The 21,903-nt window shown below is 44.7% G+C and overlaps 1 protein-coding gene and 1 long non-coding RNA gene across 3 annotated transcripts in view; one reads left to right on the top strand and one right to left on the bottom strand.

Moving 5' to 3' along the window:
* LOC137432589 (uncharacterized) overlaps positions 1-21,903 on the top strand; it is a 247,969-nt gene that overhangs the window by 145,873 nt on the left and 80,193 nt on the right. The gene's annotated exons all lie outside the window — the stretch shown is intronic.
* Positions 12,901-20,542, bottom strand: LOC137419326 (uncharacterized). The gene is made up of 3 exons (XM_078770968.1): positions 20,437-20,542; positions 17,973-18,407; positions 12,901-16,572 (listed from the first exon to the last, which is right to left on the bottom strand). The coding sequence occupies exons 2-3, from the start codon at positions 18,090-18,092 to the stop codon at positions 14,194-14,196; spliced, it is 2,499 nt and encodes an 832-aa protein (XP_078627094.1). The 5' UTR covers positions 18,093-18,407; positions 20,437-20,542; the 3' UTR covers positions 12,901-14,193.

The raw sequence follows: 21,903 nt of genomic DNA, 5'->3' as shown, positions 1-21,903 counted from the left end.
GGGCTTAGAGATCATTAACGATGAAAAAATGCTCTCCACTCAAAACTCTTCGTACTCCTTTCATGATTTCTAATTTGTGCCGGTAGGAAAGCATTTTCACGAGGATGTGGGGAGGTCTCTTGCATTTTGCACCATCTCGATGGCCAAGTTCGATACCCAATGTAATGTCGAACCTGTCATGAAGAAGTCCCTCGGTGATTCCGATGCAATCGGCTTGATTCTGGCTTGATTCCTTTGTTCCCACAAACCAATAGTTGTTACGTCTGGAGAATCTCTCTGCCTTATTTATTAATTCACAATGTACTTGCGCTTCTTTTTTCAACTTTTTATTCTCTGAGACTCGGCGACTTTCATATTCCACAGCCTTGCTTAGTTCGCTTACAACCATCTTGATATGTTCAACAATAGTCGACTGCCTCCCTTATCATGACCTGGAATTTATTGGTAAACGTATTGAAGTAAACAGCAATGCTAGGGGCTTGCACGTCACAAACCGCTGAGGTGCCATTAGCTGAGGCACCATCGGCTGAGGAAGCGGATGGCGACGTGGTCTGCCTCATGGGCGTGTCCAAACGAACGGCTGGTTTCTTCATGTTTTCCTTGGTCATTTTCGCAGACGTTCCCTGACGATTCCCACACAAACTCTTTTTAAAATCAACGTTGTGAGACTTGCCTTAATCGCTTGCTCCACTTACCGAGCAGCGAGGCGAGCTCAGAGATTGCTAAAAGAAAGAGGCGGAGCTTGAAAAGCAATGCGTGAGAGGCGGGGCTTCTCACGGTTAATTAACAAGATATCACTGTTTAAAGTGTTTTGGACCCTTTTAAATGCTGCGCAGACAATCTTTCCTATTTCTTTCGAATTCTCCCTTGATTTATTTATTGTATACAAGTCGAGGCTCGTGGATTATTAGCATTTCACTGTTTTAAAGTTCTCTTTGAGCCCCTCAAATGTCATGCAGCCCATATTCCACATTTCCTTAAATTCGGTTCCCAACTACTGTATAAAGGTGCATGTCATAAATTGCTTTCATGACCTTTTCAACAACAAACACGTATGTTCTGATATTTCCAGTGGACTTTATGATACATGTCAACCAGAGGAATGAAAAGTCAAAATCTCAGGTTCATGACAACATTTAGCAAATTAAAACTGAGAATAAAAGAAGATGCTCTAAATTAAATCAAGGGATTGTGAAAAACAAGTTATTTTTAAAAACATAATCGTAAAAGGAAAATATGGCTCATGAATGATGGTCAAGAGCATTTATTTGAACAAAGCCATCCATTGCCTGGGCATTGTACACAGTATCTCCTGAGAATCCTGAGATGAGCAAAAGAATTGAGAAGTTTGCCATTGAATTGAGAGGTGTGCCAAAGTATGGAATGATAAACACGAATGTGTTAAGATGGAAAGGCACATAATAACCATATAAATAATATGACTAAACCACAAGCACCTTAATGTCACAGCAGAATTATTTAATCCTGACAGTCACATCAACAGAAAACGTGTAAAAGTGAATGAGAATGCAAACACATCATGATGTATCATGTGAATCGAGCACGTTGTTCCGTTGTCGTCGATGCACTCTCTGGAGGTGTTGCCTCTGCTTGGAGGTCCGAAGGTGCTCCTCTGGTCCCGGTCGAAACCGCTTTCCTCTCTGCCAGCCACTGCGCTTTTGATATTTGTCCCTGTCCATGTGGGCAATATCGCTGTCCCCTGAATTGGATGTGTCCAGGTGCTGTCATTGGCTGGCTACACACCCTACAGGTATACTGCTTCCTGCTAACCTTGGAAGTGTACGACCCTCCCATTTCCATCCTCCTCTTCCTCCACGCTGTGGTGTGGGATACTGCGAGCTCGGTCTGCCCAGGTGCTGCCACACTACCAGAACCTTCCGCAGTGGGATGTAATGCTGCAAAATTATTTCAAATGTTATAAAACTTAATAGCCTCACGCAAACTAGTATATTGTGCAGGCACGTGATGTTTCAACATGTAGTGTATTGCAAAGGAGAAATTTCACGGCAAGCTAAGACCATTAATTTGATAGAACTTAGAGATATTTAAAGACGGTAAAGATAACAGATGTTTGCAAAAACCTTTCGAGCTAAAATATACCGGTGGCCATTGCAGGTTTCCTCTTTTCAAACGCCTCTCCAGTTGTCTTGTGGCTCCTCAAACACGTGTGAGTCTGCCGGAGGCTCCGTGGACGTCGGACGCCGACGTGCCTCGTGGAGCTCGGTAGAAGCACATGCCAGCCCACCTTGTAAGGTTTTACCCTGTATGCAAATCGTCACTTCATTTATTCGAGCCGCCTTCTTGTACCACCTCGTGAGCGTCATCTCATTGATGCTGAAGAGCACCAGGTCAGTGTCCTCCAGAAAAGCCTCACTGTTCAGCAGACACTGCCTTATGCCGTTGAAGGACGACAGGATGAGCTTCCATCTGGACACATAGCAGTGTTCACGTTTTGGCTGTGTGTACCTGTCACACAAGCGGATGCAGATCCCCTCCACAATGCGACTTTTTTGATCGACATGACACAGGAGAACCAGCTGAAAGAAGACACTGGAAAACAAAAACGCATCCACAAGTATTATTTTTGCTTCTGACTTCTCAACGTCTAACAAAGTACATGACAGATTAAAGATAAAAGGAGTTGTTTGTGATTTTTCTGAAGATTCCTAAAATGTCCACTTTATATTGACTTGTAACAGCTTCGACGCCAAAGTGTCCACTGGAACCCTTCATTCTCGCAAACCGTCCCGAGGGTGGATTCCTTACTCGGGCCTTGAAAATCAGAAGCTTGGTATCATAGTCAACCAACTGACCATACAGGCTCTTGATAATCTTGGCCTGGGCATTGGTAACACAAAGGCCACTCAATCCGACAAGGGCTTGTGTGAGTTTGTCCACCTCCTTCAGCCTGGTATGCCTTTGGCATCGACAGATCCTTCACTATCCTCCTCCACCTCAACCACATCTTCATCATAATCATCCTACAATAGACTAAAAATATTTCATCGTTCATCTTCAGGGACGATCAAAGCTGACTGGTGTAAAAGGTACTGCATGCCAATTTTTGATCAGTCGACTTTCCAGGCTTCACATGATGAGGGGAAATGTCATTTTGGTGTACTTCCTGGCTCAGTTCAATGAGCTTGCTCTGCAGCCTGGTGGCAAAGGGATTTCCAAGAAATCAATTGCAGCAGCCGCTCGGCCTGCATTCCACCAGCTCACCCCATCAAACAGGTATGCTTGGAAATTGACAGAATTGGCAGCTGTTCCAGGTATAAAACGAGCCAGGTGAAGGTGAAAGTTTGAGGGAGGTAGACCCTCTCGCACAGCGAAAGACTGGCAGCATCTCTGTAGCTTTGGTGACCTGTCCAGTTATGATGTAGAGTGATATCTCGGACACATCATGAATGCAAGCTACATGCCTCTTTTGCTCATCCCAGATGGTCTTCATCTCCTCCTTCAAAGAGCAAACACCAAGACAGTCTGAAGCACCGGACAGGGGGAGTATCAATTCCTCTGCAGCCTCTAGTTTTCTCAGCATCTCTGGGATGCCTCCAACGGTGTCTGAAAGAGCATGAAGAATATTAGGTACATGTATACAGTACATGAGTATGTAGATATATTATAACTGAAACGTTTTCACTGGATGACGTTCTTCAGATCATAATAGTAATAATGACATACATGGCCAACTCTTCCCTTGCAATTGCTTCATGCACTGCAGACTCACTGGGGTTGGAGAGGCCCATGCTCACCATCTCACTTTTTTTGGCACGTGCCAGCGCATTGACATCAGCCTTGTCCCATTCAAATATGCAATGGGAAAGACGAGCCATGAATGTTCCATACAATGGATGGGACTCTGTTGTACATCCGAGGGCCAGACGATGCATAAAATGCCAGATGTCTAGACGCACCTCAATGCCTCCCATTTATTGAGGAGAACAGCGAATTTGGACGGGCCAAACATACTGCAGCAATTTGTTGGTGTATAGGAGTTTTGATGGCTTCTTCCCTGTTTTTGATAGCGGTCCATAAGTCCTGCCGTATCCTTCAATGCAGGACAAGCCTCAGATGTTGTGATAATGGAGAGAAGAATCCCTCAATTTTCATTTCCGATGTTCATACACCAGCTCGCTGAATTAGCTGCCTCTTTGTAACTTCTTACATACCTGTAGGGTACAATGGAGTTGTATTTATTGCACAATGACTATAAATACATTTTAATAATTGTCACATGTTGAGATCAAATCCGAAGAGATAAATAATTATATAGGACATACAAACGTCGACACACACCTTTTTTGTGGCATCAATCTTCAGCACTGTCACTGTTGTGGAAGTGATAGAGGCCTTCATCTCAGAAAGACGACCCCAGACATCCCTTGCGTACGAGGCCAAGAACCACTTGGCATTCAGGAGGATCTTGAAAGCAGGTGCCTCTTGATACTGTGGTGGTTGTATGTGCATACCTTGCAAACCCTTCATATGCTGCCTGCTGTCTGAAAGATAGGACATTTGCTTTTGAAGCCATTCTTTGTTGTGCAACTCCTGGAGATTATGTTGGAGAGCAGTTGGAGATTTCCCGAGTGTGCGAGATAGTAACATGGAAACAACAGCACGATCACAAGCATACTTGTATGTCAGTAAAACAGGAAAAACTGATTTTAGACGATCAGCTAACTGCTCCAGGAGACAGCTCTCGTATGCGATGAAGGTCCCCTTGCATCTTCAACAGTCCATGTACTCTGCCGCCAGATAGTAATGGTCCCGCAAGTCCAGGACGAGGCGAACCCTGTTATACAAGCCCTTCAAGCGAAGCGAAGGTCTGTTTGGGCACTTGTGGCAATACAAGTTAATGCTCCACATCTTCCTAGGCTTCCAGAGGAAGAGACGCTTGTGGAAGTACACCTCCACACATGGCTGGCTGGAACATTCCCTTTTCAGCTCGGGTGGCATGTTCCTGTTGGACAAAGTCCTTCAATCTGCCCTTCTCCATGAAGAGAGCCTTCCCGATCCACTCTTTGTCCCCTATGTCCACATTCTGCCCCCAACTGGCAGGCAGATACTGACCATAGTTCGCCTGAAACAACAGCTGCAAACACAAAAACAGGCAGCTGTATTAAAAAGTTTAGTTTTTTTCCAATAAACTTATCGTGAAAATTTAAATCCGATTTCATCACAAATGCAGTGCACAAATGTGATCAGATAAAGGAATAATAAATTTGTTGTTGCATTTTTTTGCCTTGAACGAAGATGAGTATGGCACCAGTGGTACAGATGGTGGGTGAACCGGAGGGTGAGTTGATGCCAACATCAGTGGTATCGATGTGGTACTTCCCATTGTTGGGAATTTGCAAATTGACACTGCAGATGTCGATGAAGTAGTTGCCATGACACCGGCACCAGCATCTTTTGAAGACATTGCACTTGTATCGAGGAAGAGTGGCTTTAAGAAAAATGCAATTTGTTAAATATTCACGTTTTCTTCTGATGACTTCGTACACATGATTCAACAATAATTGGGTTGAAAGAGTTACAAAAAAAAGAAGAAACAACATTTATATCAAACTGACTTTTTACTACTTACCACATGACAGCTATATTTACACAATACCTGGTTACCAAACAGGTCCGTGCATCCTCTCATTCCATGTCTATGACAGCTATCTATCTTGGTGATTCAATTCCCCCAGCGTGATTCTTTGGGTGGGCGCTGGCCTCGTCCGAACTGAAACGCATCGTTTGTGTACTCTCTCGAACTCCGAAGCCACTCAGATAAAGTTGGCCCTTGTTTTGTCATTCTGCCGATCGACAAAAGCATTCAGAAACCCACGCTTCAATGAATTCAATAAATGCTTCAACATACATTACAAACATGAACATTTATTTACCTCTGCCATGTTCAGGATTACATCAGATAAATAAATATATAAACCGAGTACGACATTGTTACGACATTCGGTATCTCACTGGATTCAAAGTAGATATGTGTTCATCTCGTTGGGATAGCAATGCTTATCGTTATTTTTACTGACTCAGTAAGAAGACAACAAAACAAGAAGTACTAGAACGTCACTCTGTAGAGCGCATACCTCCCTCCGCCAGGCTGAACAGTTTGTTTTGTATCCCACTGAGAGGCCGGACCTGGAATCGGACCCGAACCAAAATCTTATCGGGTTGTTCTTGTCATCCAACCAACTCATCCACGTAGTTAATGTCATAACTCTTCCATAACTTTTTAAAATATCATGTTATACTGTGCTTATCAAAAAAAAGGTAATCCGAATTCAGGGGGTTAATATGCAAAGGTTATTTAGTTTGACAATTTACATGTGGTTTACCAATTATGAGGAGATCCTCAGCTTTCCATTGATGCCTTTCATGCATCATTGCTGTCACACATGACTGAGTACATGTTCATTGAAAATGACAAGTTCAAATCGCATTTTTACAAGTTTGGCTAATCGGTGCAAGACAGTTTTAAATGGACACATGACTTGTCGACTGCCAAGTTGATTATATAATTATAAATTGTTAAGCTGGTCTGTTAATTGTCGGTTGCATCATCCTTTGTTTAAGATGGGTATTTAAGATGGGCCGACAGTATATGGGTTTAGAGACAGTCTGAGTCATTGAAAAGATGGTCCAACTTACGACTGAACAGCGGACCTTCGTGGTTACAACCTTTCACCAAACTGGAAGTTTGCAGCGAACTCGTGATGCGTTCAGGGAACGTTTCCCAGAACAGGAGCCTCCAGCAGCCAAAACCATCTGGGCGAATGTTAGAAAATACCAAGAGCATGGCACTAGCCTCAACCGCAACAAGGAGAATTCTGGAAGGAGACGCATTGGGCGATCGGAAATGAACATTGCAGCAGTAAGGCAGCAAGTTTTGGAGCAACCTCGGGATACCAGCTCAAGACGAAATGGCACGGGATTGCCTTCGGCAACATTCAACCGAATCACAAGACTGGACCTCCACCAACATCCATATCGGATTCACATCCGGCATCAATTTACGCCAGGGGATTTTGCCAGGAGGCTGGTGCTTGCCAGATTATTGATAGCACGTTGCGAAGCAGATGTCAATTTCCTGCGGTATCTCGTTTTCGGCGACGAAGCTGCTTTCGCCATGGACGGCAGGCAAGGTCAATACCCATAATGTTCTTGAATATGCACCGACAGGACATCCCCCGGAATTTAATTTTGACACCAACATGAATCGACAAAAGTGGACTGTTTGGTTGGGACTTTGTGGAAGTGGTCATGTGATCGGACCATTTTTCTTTCAAAGGAATGTCAATGGTAACAGGTATCTGCAGATGATCAATGATGAAGTTCTACCACAGCTGGAGGAGTACTTTGAGCGACTGGTTCGTTGTGTCTTCAGATATTTCTGGTGGGCCCACGACGGCGCCCCAGCACATCGTCTTATCGCTGTCCGAGATCGACTGAGGGAACTCTTTGGAGACCGAGTCATCGCCCTCAACCATGCAGTGGAATGGCCGCCAAGATCACCTGAACTCACACCATGTGATTATTTCCTTTGGGGACATTTAAAGAACAAGGTGTTCGTAACTCCTCCTTGTGATCTTGACGAATTGCAGGGCCGTATTCGACATGAAGTGGATGCTTTGCGCAATGACCCGGCTATGGCGAGACGAGCAGTTCAGGGCATGCTCCGCCGCTGTGAGCTTTGTTTTGAAAGGGGAGGTGGACATGTTGAAGGTGTGGGTGCATAAAGGCCAATCATTCCTGAGAAAAGTTCACATCTGACGTTCATTTTGCACCAATTATCCTGATTTGCATCGATTAGCCAAACTTGTAAAAATGCGATTTGAACTTGTCATTTTCAATGAACATGTACTCGGTCATGTGTGACAACAATGATGCATGGAAGGTATCAATCGAAAGCTGAGGATCTCCTCTTAATTAGTAAACCACATGTAAATTGTCAAACTAAATAACCTTTGCATATAAACCCCTTGAATTCGGATTACCTTTTTTTTGATACGCACTGTATATCACTTTTCATCCTGTCACTCAATGGTGAACAATCAATTGAAAATTAAATAATTATCGTGTCCGAATCCATATTCAGATCTTCACCAAAATTGGATCGATTCGTCCTTGTCACACACCCAACCTGTCCACCAAGTTTCGTCCAAATCTGTCCATAACTTTTTGAGATATTCTGCTATTGGCACTACAAAATTATACGAGCCAGATCCGAACCTCGATCTTCAACAAAATCTAATAATTTAGTCAGTTTCACAAACACTCCCTCTCCACGAAATTTAGTTTGAATCCGTCTCCAACTTTGAGTTATCTTGTTCACAGACAGACAGGGGTGAAAACACAACATTCATCCACCTTTGATGGCTGAGGTAAAAAGACATAAAATGCCATAGCGCCTGTGGTTTTAGTAATTTTGCTGTACGGAGTTAAACGCCTCGGTTGGCCATATTTGGTTGGATGACGAAACAAAATATTCTGCATATGTATTCTCATGTATTGTCTTTGTGCCAAGTTTGAACAAAATCGGTCCATGCATGTCTGAGAAATGGATGGGGACACATTTAACAAAATGGCCGCCAGTCAGCCATATTGGGTCTGATCTTGATAAGAAAATGCTGTGCATATGTACCCATCATTCATTATCTGTGTGCCAAATTTGAACAACATTGACAAATGCATGTTCGAGAAATGGTTGAGGTCGTGTTCAACATCGGATTTTTTATATCACCAAAATGGCCACCAATCGGCCATCTTTGATGGTGTCGCAAAACAAAATTATGTGCATATGTATACCGTCATGTATTCTCTTTGTGTCAAGTATGAACAAAATCTATCCATACATCTCCGAGATATGCTTGGGGATGCACGGACGGATGAGACCAAATCCATAAGTCCCCGTTTGATGCAAGTCCAATGGGGGCTAATAATTCAATTAACTCGCAACACATCAAACTGTCTTTTCTCACAGGTAAACCAACAGTGTGTATTAGATACCCTTAGATGCAATGTTAGATATTAGATACAATGACAAAATGGCAAAAGTCATTGAAGCATGAATCACGGTCTATATAAATATGAGGTTGACAACCACCTCCCCCTCTTCCCAGCGAAGATTCTGAAGAAGTGAAGATTTGTCCCGGCATTGGACACTGCTTGAACAACACAATGTATTAGATACAATGGCAAACCTGTCGATGTATTATTTTGCTCACGAAGCCACATCAGCAGTCCGCAGCATCCTTAAAAAGTTTATTGAACCACTGCAAGTGAACCCGTTCAGTCCACTATACAGCAATACCCCAGCCTACGTCATTAATTGGTTCCATAAGCCGTGACGTAACTCCGTTTTTGACGTAAACCGGGCGTAATGCCTTAAAAATGCCTTAAAATGAAGACAAACACCGCAAAACTAGAGTAAATAACTCGTGAAAGTATATACAGGAACTATCGCTCAACCTTAAAGAACACTAAAAACACATTTTAGTCATATTTTTTAATGAGTCATGAACACAATAAATGAATTTGTAAAGAATAATAATAAAAATTAATAAAATTATGTTATTCACCTTAAACTTGGCGTCTCTTCTGAACACAAAAAACACATTTTAGCCATATTTTTTAAAGAGTAATGAACACTATATGCGGGGCTTCTTCGGCGACTCATCAAAACTAGGAGAGGCCTTGCGTTTCTCGACATTAAGCAGGAACTGATCCAAAGTCCCTTGAATTGTGCGCTTCTTCTTCTCAGTTAAGATGGTCCTATAAGGGAGAAAAAGGTCGCTGGTGCCATTCATCATTTTTGGGAAACGCTCGGCGTTTGGGTCTTTTGCCTCAAATATTGCAAGACACTTGGAGAGGTGACAAAAAACCTTTCTGCATTTCGGCTACGGTGAATTTCCTTGGCTCTGGTTCTGGAAGCTCATCCTCTTCGCGGCGCTCTTCCTTCAACGCCATTAAGTCCTCATTAGTCAAAGGCTGCTTGTCTGCCTCGATCAAACCGTCGAAATCCTCCTCCTCCAACTCCATCTCGACCGCGGATGGACCAAAGGAAAAATTAATTTTTTTCACGTCCTCCTATTATGGTGTAGGAGTGACGTAAAGTTGCACATAATGACGTTCGCTGAACTGAAATTTACTCTAGAAGAGTGGCGTAAAGTCGGATTTTGACGTAGGTCAAAATGGCGTAAAACGGGGTATTGCTGTATCTGGAGTTTTTAAAATCAAACGAGTACAATGGATTACCAAACTACCTGTGTAGGTCCCAAAGGATATCTTTGATGTTACCGTACTCGGGTGTAAATTAGGATTACCAAACTCCCGCCGTGTTGGCCACAGGCCGGCTCTCTGACAGAAACACGAACGTGTTTATTCCACAAGAAAATGGAGTGCAATATGTTACGGCCTGCCGCACACCAAGCCAAACTTGTGATCAAACCGGCTTTATTGATGGGTTATAACTTATAACAATCGCAAATATATTCATATACATAAAGAATGAGGAACCAAAGAAGAAAGGGGAAAATACAGATTAGGCAAGCATGAGAGTGAAGGAGTCGGCAGCCAAGAAGCTGGAGGGTGCTGTTCGTGTAAAGGACGATGGCGACCTGATGGAACCACTTGGAGTCCGACCAGTCCCAGTGGAGGACCTCCAGTCCGATGGTCCTGGAGATTTCAGAAGAGGAGAGACCCAGACGATGAGTATGTGGGCGGCACCGTATCCTGCAGTATCAAACTCGAGGCAAGATCGGGGATCCGAGGTGGAGGAGCTGCAGCAAGAGTTTGAGCAAACACTGCATTTGATACAGCCCACCCACCCCCCACAGTGGGCCACAATCCAGGCCTCACAGTAGGCTTCAATGCATGGCCAGCAGTAGGCCCCAATGCAGGCCCCACAGGGACAATATGGTGACCCAGATGGGACCACTTGGAATCCGGCCAGTCCCAGTGGAGGACCTGCATTCTGATGGTCCTGGAGATGTCAGAGAGGAGGGACCCAGACGATGAGCATGTGGGTGGCACCGTATCCTCCAGTATCAAACTCGAGGCAAGATTGGGGATCCGAACTGGAGGAACCACAGCAATATTTCGATCAAACACTGCATTCTATGTATGTTTCATCATCTCTGGAAGATGACCCAAGACATCCCTTTAATATGAGCCTTTTGAAGCCAACAAACACTTGGCATTTGGGAGGCTCTTGGACCACGTGCCCCTTCATACCGAGGTGGTTGTATGCCCATGGCTTGCAGCCGGAAAGATGATGCATCTGTTTCCAAAGCATTCTTCACTGTGCAACTCCTGGAGATTTGCTTGAGTGTGGTTGAAGAGTCCCTGAGTGTGCTAGATCGTAACAAGGAAGCACCAGCTCAATCACAAGCTTGCCTGTCTGTCAGTAACATGTTGATTCTCTGCTTCCTGGTCTCGTCATTTGCACGAGGCAATAGGCACAGAAAAAATCATTGAAGCATGAATCACGGTCTATATAAATACGAGGTTGACAACCACCTCCCCCTTCCACTTCCCAGCGAAGATTCTGAAGAAGTGAAGATTTGTCCCGGCATTGTATACTGCTTGTACTTCCTCGGCCCATTTCCACCTTTCCTCTAGGTCGGGCTTAGAGATCATTAACGATGAAAAAATGCTCTCCACTCAAAACTCTTCGTACTCCTTTCATGATTTCTAATTTGTGCCGGTAGGAAAGCATTTTCACGAGGATGTGGGGAGGTCTCTTGCATTTTGCACCATCTCGATGGCCAAGTTCGATACCCAATGTAATGTCGAACCTGTCATGAAGAAGTCCCTCGGTGATTCCGATGCAATCGGCTTGATTCTGGCTTGATTCCTTTGTTCCCACAAACCAATAGTTGTTACGTCTGGAGAATCTCTCTGCCTTATTTATTAATTCACAATGTACTTGCGCTTCTTTTTTCAACTTTTTATTCTCTGAGACTCGGCGACTTTCATATTCCACAGCCTTGCTTAGTTCGCTTACAACCATCTTGATATGTTCAACAATAGTCGACTGCCTCCCTTATCATGACCTGGAATTTATTAGTAAACGTATTGAAGTAAACAGCAATGCTAGGGGCTTGCACGTCACAAACCGCTGAGGTGCCATTAGCTGAGGCACCATCGGCTGAGGAAGCGGATGGCGACGTGGTCTGCCTCATGGGCGTGTCCAAACGAACGGCTGGTTTCTTCATGTTTTCCTTGGTCGTTTTCGCAGACGTTCCCTGACGATTCCCACACAAACTCTTTTTAAAATCAACGTTGTGAGACTTGCCTTAATCGCTTGCTCCACTTACCGAGCAGCGAGGCGAGCTCAGAGATTGCTAAAAGAAAGAGGCGGAGCTTGAAAAGCAATGCGTGAGAGGCGGGGCTTCTCATGGTTAATTATCAAGATGTCACTGTTTAAAGTGTTTTGGACCCTTTTAAATGCTGCGCAGACAATCTTTCCCATTTCTTTCTAATTCTCCCTTGATTTATTTATTGTATACAAGTCGAGGCTCGTGTATTATTAGCATTTCACTGTTTTAAAGTTCTCTTTGAGCCCCTCAAATGTCATGTAGCCCATATTCCACAATTCCTTAAATTCGGTTCCCAACTACTGTATAAAGGTGCACGTCATAAATTGCTTTCATGACCTTTTCAACAACAAACACGTATGTTCTGATATTTCCAGTGGACTTTATGATACATGTCAACCAGAGGAATGAAAAGTCAAAATCTCAGATTCATGACAACATTTAGCAAATTAAAACTGAGAATAAAAGAAGATGCTCTAAATTAAATCAAGGGATTGCGAAAAACAAGTTATTTTTAAAAACATAATCGTAAAAGGAAAATATGGCTCATGAATGATGGTCAAGAGCATTTATTTGAACAAAGCCATCCATTGCCTGGGCATTGTACACAGTATCTCCTGAGAATCCTGAGATGAGCAAAAAATTGAGAAGTTTGCCATTGAATTGAGAGGTGTGCCAAAGTTTGGAATGAAAAACACGAATGTGTCAAGATGGGAAGGCACATGATAACCATATAAATAATATGACTAAACCACAAGCACCTTAATGTCACAGCAGAATTATTTAATCCTGACAGTCACATCAACAGAAAACTTGTAAAAGTGAATGAGAATGCAAACACATCATGACGTATCATGTGAATCGAGCACGTTGTTCCGTTGTCGTCGATTCACTCTCCGGAGGTGTTGCCTCTGCTTGGAGGTCCGAAGGTGCTCCTCTGGTCCCGGTCGAAACCGCTTTCCTCTCTGCCAGCCACTGCGCTTTTGATATTTGTCCCTGTCCATGTGGGCAATATCGCTGTACCCTGAATTGGGTGTGTCCAGGTGCTGTCATTGGCTGGCTACACACCCTACAGGTATACTGCTTCCTGCTAACCTTGGAAGTGTACGACCCTCCCATTTCCATCCTCCTCTTCCTCCACGCTGTGGTGTGGGATACTGCGAGCTCGGTCTGCCCAGGTGCTGCCACACTACCAGAACCTTCCGCAGTGGGATGTAATGCTGCAAAATTATTTCAAATGTTATAAAACTTAATAGCCTCACGCAAACTAGTATATTGTGCAGGCACGTGATGTTTCAACATGTAGTGTATTGCAAAGGAGAAATTTCACGTCAAGCTAAGACCATTAATTTGATAGAACTTAGAGATATTTAAGGACTGTAAAGATAACAGATGTTTGCAAAAACCTTTCGAGCTAAAATATACCGGTGGCCATAGCAGGTTTCCTCTTTTCAAACGCCTCTCCAGTTGTCTTGTGGCTCCTGTCTTGTGGCTCCTCAAACACCTGTGCCATTGTGCATCAAAATGCAATGCAAAAATTTTTATGTCAAAATATCAATCTGTTTTTTGGGAATTTTGTTCCAATGTCAATACAAATAATCTTTGCAAAGTTTGGGGGAAATTCTTTCAGATTTAGAGGTGCAACGCAGCATGTCAAATTTTGGTAAAATTTCAATTTTCGGTGCTTTTAGAACTCCCATTTCCTATTAATATGACATGAATTTCTAAAAAAATAAAACAAGTACTTTTTGAGAAGATGTTATTGGAAAGAGAAAGATGTGTTTATTTAAAAATAAACATTGACATTTTCATTGAACATCACTGAAAAATGTTTGAAAATTGAGTCCTAGTCCTTCACTGTTTTCCGCTGGCGCTTGCAGCGGCGAAGATTGGGCTGCTCAGAGCGGTCATGCTCAACTGCTTGCAGCACATTCTGCAGATGTTGCTCACTCTTGGCTGCTGCCACAAAGTCTGATGTGAGTTTGACCCCACGCTCGGCACAGTCATTCACAACGTTGATGGCACGCACATTCACCACACCTGCCTGGAATGATGCACTTGTAGCCCACTCCTCTACACTGAGTGAGAGAAATGCTGGATCGATGTGCAGCTGGTGCATACCGAACCAGCAGTCTGGGTTGGCAAGGTCGGCCAACCTGGTGGTCGGCGAGAGGACTGGGAACTTTGGCTTGCCGAAACCAGTGCCAAAGCGCTGCTGCGGGGCTCGCATAGGAAGATCTGGCTTGTGATCCAAGATGGCATCCGCAAGTGCACGCCGCTCATCAGCTGGCACCTTGGTGCTGAAGAGTGCCAGGGGAAGCATCTCACCAGTCAGGTACCAGAGGTGCCTCTCCAGTGCTTTCATGGCTGATGTTGCAATGCCCTCGTCAACAGACTTGTAAGCGTACAGGTTGTGGTAGAGTTTGAGGTCATTCCATGGGGCATCTACGGCTGTGTCACAGGTCAGCCACCATGTTGCGTAAATGTGCGTAATGAAGTTGGCAAACGCCCGAATCTTCGGCACCTGCTGCCGTGTGGTGATGGTGCCCTGGGGAAGCAAGGCGATATGCTGCTCCAGCAAAGCCAGCTTGAGTATGTAGAGGAGCTTAGCCATCCAACGTGCCTTGTGCAGCGCTCCCGGCCTTTGGAAGTTTACTGGAGTCTGTGCTGCATCATCTGCACCCAGATAGACAAGACACAGCTGCACAAACTCGTGATAGTCGCCTCGCTTGTAGTCCATCACTGCTGCAGCACACATGGTGAGTTCATCACGTAACCTGCCCAGGAACGGTGGTTCGGTGTTGGCAATAATGTAGCGGGACAAAGGGCCACTGTATTTGTGCGGCAGCAAGTCCCAGTTGTCCTGCAGACGCCTAAACAAGGTAACCTCGGGTGAGCGTGAGGTCTCCACCTTGAGGCCAGTGAAAATGTGGCTGAGGAGCACCTCACCAATGTGATGTCGGCACCCGGACCAGAGCAATGGTCTACCAAGGCGGAGCTGGATGGCAATGCAGGCTGCTGTGAGATGGCCTGTGTTAGATGCAGTGGTGTCAAATGCCATGTTGACAACCTGGTCGGCACAGCACCAGTCCTGCAGTAGCTTGCATGTCAGCCGGGCGATGATATCTCCACACGCCTCGTCTTTACCCTTTGAATATGCTGGCACACCAAGCAGTTTGAGCTGCTCCGCATCACCAACTACCACAGTCAAACGCTCCTCCAACTGGCGCACATTGGTGAGCGTCGGTGTCAACTTGCTGTCCCAGTGCAGGGTGCACATAGGAGATGGTGTCCACTGCTTTTGGTGTTCTTTATTGACAGCCTCCAGCACTTGGCGGCGTGATCGGTCTGCTGTTGCATAGGATGCTGAAACATTTTCACAATTACCGCCCGACTCTGTGATCATGGCACGCGTGAAGGCAGCCTGCTGCATTGGTGTGATCTTCAACCGTGTAGCCAGTGACACGAGACTCGGCCGACTGAGGATGTCGGGTGGAACGAAGGCTGTGGTGCCAGTCTTTTTATGTTTGCAGGATGGTGTGTCCTCAGCTGGTATAGTGGCCATTTCTTTTGTATCGCTAACCTCATCACTTTCACTCTCCAACATCGCCATGTTGGACGTCATACTCATTTCCTGCTGCTCCTTGGTAAAGCGTGCCTGCCGGGCTGCTGCCCCAGCTTCACGATTCTGTCGCCGCCTGACCTTGGATTGCAGCTTGGCATCGAATGCGCCAAATGTGGCCACTCTGTCTCCCTTCATGCTGGCCAGGAAAGCAATGTCCTCTGGATTGCGGATCTGCTGCTCCGTGTTCGGAGACCAAAGTGGGAATGTGGCATCTAACTTGCGCACCATTGCATCTACCTGTCGAGCTGTAGCCTTACTGGAGCGCCTGGCCTGTGGAATGCGCCGCAGCTTGTTGTTGTCGTCAACAAGCGCCACCATCTTGTTGCACGCAGCCCGGTTGCTCATCATTGGGATATTGGCCTTGGCGTAAAATGGCCGCACCTGCTCCAGGACGACCATGAACCGTGACATTGCTCCAGTCAAACCGGGTCGCTTGGCATGCAGTTGCGCATCACAATTGTACAGCATGCACCGCAAGATCTGACGACCACTTGGCAGTTTGGCACCAGTAATGATGCCATCCGCATTGGTGATGCTGGCACCCAGACCGAAGACCAGGCTGCGGCTCTTCCGGTGTGAGCCTGAGGGCGAGGGCGGCATCTATAATGACAAAATAATGTATTAGTCTTGATGTGCCTTCTACAGTCAAATGATAAATAAGGATAGTGTTACAAAAATACCTTAGTAAATTTAAAAAAATATCTCAGCATGCATTAATGGAACCCTAGCATTCATTCAGAGGGAAAATTTGCCAAAAATAGCAGATCTACAAGCCCACACCCCACAACATGCCACAACTTGTAGATTGTGAGCTTGTAGATTGGCTATTTTCAGCAAAGATATTTATAGGGTCCATGGGAAATGGGAATACAATACAGTCAACTAACTACAAGGTTTACGTGGTTAACATTACTCACATAAAGCATGCACAGGCCAAACTTAGTTATCTTGACAAATAACTAATGTTAGCTAACTAGATGACTAGCAAAAACTAGCCAGCTGCCCTAACTGGATGACGAGCAAAAAGTAGGTAGCTACCTCCATCTTTCACCGACAACGTCAACAATCAACAATCAACATGTTACTGCTTCGTTGTATTGATAACAATATGCAGTTTTGCGCAATCAGTGTGAAAAAACATCGCTGAAATAACACTAAATAGGCTGAAATGGTGAAAGTGACCCTGATTATCGCTCGCCCGACAAACCAACTGGCCGCCGATAGCTTTCCACACGACTTCCTTCCAGGACGCATCATTGTAGTTGGACAGAGTTGTGTCAAACTAAATTGGCTGCCATTCTGTACCAGCGATATTAGTTTCTCGTCTATTATTTTCGACATATTTACTTGAGAAATAACTGAAGCGAAGCGCGGTTCACTGCTGAAATCCTCCTTGATGTGATCATTCGCTGTGATTGGATGGTGACTGAGCTCTGATTCGACGAAGCGAGCGGCGGTGCGCCTGCACCTGGGACGTCAAACTTGGAATCGTGTCCCAAGTCTGCGTCTGCGCCCGCCGCGTTCGCTCGCCGCTTTCGCTCGCTTCGTGCTCAGGCAGTGTGAAAGGGTTGGTTGTTTATAGTGAAGGCTAAAATTGTCGCGGCGCGCGCGGGATGTCTGAAACCCCCTTAACAGTACACCAACACAAAGAATAAAGAGTAGATTACCTCAATTGTCTTCAGATCAAGGGTGGAGTCTCTTTGCCTCACAGCATGTGACTTGTTAGCATTAGCATTGTCCTTGATTGTCTCAGGTTAGCATGGCTACCAAATAAACATTATGTTGAATGTTGAAATGGAAGTTGTGCATTATGCACAATGTGTTAGTGATGACAGTAATATTAAATTTGATAAAAATAGATGTAATTAAAATAAACAAAATTGAGGTAAAAACGTATGCTGGTTACACCCTAGCTGATGGCCGTTGCACCTCTAAATCACCATATATTGCAAAAATATTTTGCATATGTTGTAACAACATGAATTGGAACACTTTATCACCTGAACGGAACAATAGGTTACAAATGTATATTTTGATGCACCCTGCGTCCGTGTGGGTCTGCCGGAGGCTCCGTGGACGTCGGACGCCGACGTGCCTCGTGGAGCTCGGTAGAAGCACATGCCAGCCCACCTTGTAAGGTTTTACCCTGTAAGCAAATCGTCACTTCATTTATTCGAGCCGCCTTCTTGTACCACCTCGTGAGCGTCATCTCGTTGATGCTGAAGAGCACCAGGTCAGTGCCCTCCAGCAAAGCCTCACTGTTCAGCAGACACTGCCTTATGCCGTTGAAGGACGACAGGATGAGCTTCCATCTGGACACATAGCAGTGTTCACGTTTTGGCTGTGTGTACCTGTCACACAAGCGGATGCAGATCGCCTCCACAATGCGACCTTTTTGATCGACATGACACAGGAGAACCAGCTGAAAGAAGACACTGGAAAACAAAAACGCATCCACAAGTATTATTTTTGCTTCTGACTTCTCAAAGTCTAACAAAGTACATGACAGATTAAAGATAAAAGGAGTTGTTTGTGATTTTTCTGAAGATTCCTAAAATATCCACTTTATATCGACTTGTAACAGCTTCGACGCCAAAGTGTCCACTGGAACCCTTCATTCTCACAAACCGTCCCGAGGGTGGATTCCTTACTCGGGCCTTGAAAATCAGAAGCTTGGTATCATAGTCAACCAACTGACCATACATGCTCTTGATAATCTTGGCCTGGGCATTGGTAACACAAAGGCCACTCAATCCGACAAGGGCTTGTGTGAGTTTGTCCACCTCCTTCAGCCTGGTATGCCTTTGGCATCGACAGATCCTTCACTATCCTCTTCCACCTCATCAACCACATCTTCATCATAATCATCCTACAATAGACTAAAAATATTTCATCGTCCAGGATGAGCAAGTCTCAAAAAAAGCACGTATTTATAACGGCATCAAAGAAAGTTATTTATCGAGGCAAATTGTGAAAAGACAACCTATCGCGGTTTTTTTTTTCTTGTCATGAAATGAGAATGGCACAGATCGTGTTATAATATTGTGAACATAGATCCTTATTGGGTGCAGCAATTGTTTGGAGGTACTCATTTTGAAAAGCAAAGGAGGTTGGTTCTTTTTCCTCGCACATCAGGTCATCAAATCCCTCATCAATCTGAGAATTGATCTCTTCATGTTCAGGGAAGATCAAAGCTGACTGGTGTAAAAGGTACTGCATGCCAATTTTTGATCAGTCGACTTTCCAGGCTTCACATGATGAGGGGAAATGTCATTCTGGTGTACTTCCTGGCTCAGTTCAATGAGCTTGCTCTGCAGCCTGGTGGCAAAGGGATTTCCGAGAAATCAATTGCAGCAGCTGCTTGGCCTGCATTCCACCAGCTCACCCCATCAAACAGGTATGCTTGGAAATTGACAGAATTGGTAGCTGTTCCAGGTATAAAACGAGCCATGTGAAGGTGAATGTTTGAGGGAGGTAGACCCTCTCGCACAGCAAAAGACTGGCAGCATCTCTGTAGCTTTGGTGACCTGTCCAGTTATGATGTAGAGAGATATCTCGGACACATCTTGAATGCAAGCTACATGCCTCTTTTGCTCATCCCAGATGGTCTTCATCTCCTCCTTCAAAGAGCAAACACCAAGACAGTCTGAAGCACCGGACAGGGCGAGTATCAATTCCTCTGCAGCCTCTAGTTTTCTCAGCATCTCTGGGATGCCTCCAACGGTGTCTGAAAGAGCATGAAGAATATTAGGTACATGTATACAGTACATGAGTATGTAGATATATTATAACTGAAACATTTTCACTGGATGATGTTCTTCAGATCATAATAGTAATAATGACATACATGGCCAACTCTTCCCTTGCAATTGCTTCATGCACTGCAGACTCACTGGGGTTGGAGAGGCCCATGCTCACCATCTCAATATTTTTTTGGCATGTGCCAGCGCATTGACATCAGCCTTGTCCCATTCAAATATGCAATGGGAAAGACGAGCCATGAATGTTCCATACAATGGATGGGACTCTGTTGTACATCCGAGGGCCAGACGATGCATAAAATGCCAGATGTCTAGACGCACCTCAATGCCTCCCATTTATTGTGGAGAACAGCGAATTTGGACGGGCCAAACATACTGCAGCAATTTGTTGGTGTATAGGAGTTTTGATGGCTTCTTCCCTGTTTTTGATAGCGGTCCATAAGTCCTGCCATATCCTTCAATGCGGGACAAGCCTCAGATGTTGTGATAATGGAGAGAAGAATCCCTCAATTTTCATTTCCGATGTTCATACACCAGCTCGCTGAATTAGCTGCCTCTTTGTAACTTCTTACATACCTGTAGGGTACAATGGAGTTGTATTTATTGTACAATGACTATAAATACATTTTAATAATTGTCACATGTTGAGATCAAATCCGAAGAGATAAATAATTATATAGGACATACAAACGTCGACACACACCTTTTTTGTGGCGTCAATCTTCAGCACTGTCACTGTTGTGGAAGTGATCGAGGCCTTCATCTCAGAAAGACGACCCCAGACATCCCTTGCGTACGAGGCCAAGAACCACTTGGCATTCAGGAGGATCTTGAAAGCAGGTGCCACTTGATACTGTGGTGGTTGTATGTGCATACCTTGCAAACCCTTCATATGCTGCCTGCTGTCTGAAAGATAGGACATTTGCTTTTGAAGCCATTCTTTGTTGTGCAACTCCTGGAGATTATGTTGGAGAGCAGTTGGAGATTTCCCGAGTGTGCGAGATCGTAACATGGAAACAACAGCACGATCACAAGCATACTTGTATGTCAGTAAAACAGGAAAAACTGATTTTAGACGATCAGCTAACTGCTCCAGGAGACAGCTCTCATATGCGATGAAGGTCCCCTTGCATCTTCAACAGTCCATGTACTCTGCCGCCAGATAGTAATGGTCCCGCAAGTCCAGGACGAGGCGAACCCTGTTATACAAGCCCTTCAAGCGAAGCGAAGGTCTGTTTGGGCACTTGGGGCAATACAAGTTAATGCCCCACATCTTCCTGGGCTTCCAGAGGAAGAGACGCTTGTGGAAGTACACCTCCACACATGGCTGGCTGGAACATTCCCTTTTCAGCTCGGGTGGCATGTTCCTGTTGGACAAAGTCCTTCAATCTGCCCTTCTCCATGAAGAGAGCCTTCCCGATCCACTCTTTGTCCCCTATGTCCACATTCTGCCCCCAACTGGCAGGCAGATACTGACCATAGTTCGCCTGAAACAACAGCTGCAAACACAAAAACAGGCAGCTGTATTAAAAAGTTTCGTTTTTTTCCAATAAACTTATCGTGAAAATTTAAATCCGATTTCATCACAAATGCAGTGCACAAATGTGATCAGATAAAGGAATAATAAATTTGTTGTTGCATTTTTTTGCCTTGAACGAAGATGAGTATGGCACCAGTGGTACAGATGGTGGGTGAACCGGAGGGTGAGTTGATGCCAACATCAGTGGTATCGATGTGGTACTTCCCATTGGTGGGAATTGGCAAATTGACACTGCAGATGTCGATGAAGTAGTTGCCATGACACTGGCACCAGCATCTTTTGAAGACATTGCACTTGTATCGAGGAAGAGTGGCTTTAAGAAAAATGCAATTTGTTAAATATTCACGTTTTCTTCTGATGACTTCGTACACATGATTCAACAATAATTGGGTTGAAAGAGTTACAAAAAAAAGAAGAAGAAACATTTATATCAAACTGACTTTTTACTACTTACCACATGACACCTATATTTACACAATACCTGGTTACCAAACAGGTCCGTGCATCCTCTCATTCCATGTCTATGACAGCTATCTATCTTGGTGATTCAATTCCCCCAGCGTGATTCTTTGGGTGGGCGCTGGCCTCGTCCGAACTGAAACGCATCGTTTGTGTACTCTCTCGAACTCC

This window comes from Myxine glutinosa, chromosome 1 (assembly GCF_964187855.1).
Source record: "Myxine glutinosa chromosome 1, kmMyxGlut1.1, whole genome shotgun sequence".
Lineage (NCBI taxonomy): Eukaryota > Metazoa > Chordata > Myxini > Myxiniformes > Myxinidae > Myxine > Myxine glutinosa.
The sequence above is the reverse complement of the archived record's forward strand: the minus strand, read 5'-3'. Positions and strand labels throughout refer to the sequence as shown.

Coding starts and splice junctions, on each gene's coding strand:
- LOC137419326 (XM_078770968.1), bottom strand. CDS start 18,092: ATGTGCTTCTACCGAGCTCCACGAGGCACGTCGGCGTCCGACGTCCAC. Junction 16,573..17,972: donor TAACCTATTGTTCCGTTCAG/GTGATAAAGTGT, acceptor TTGTCATTATAG/ATGCCGCCCTCGCCCTCAGG.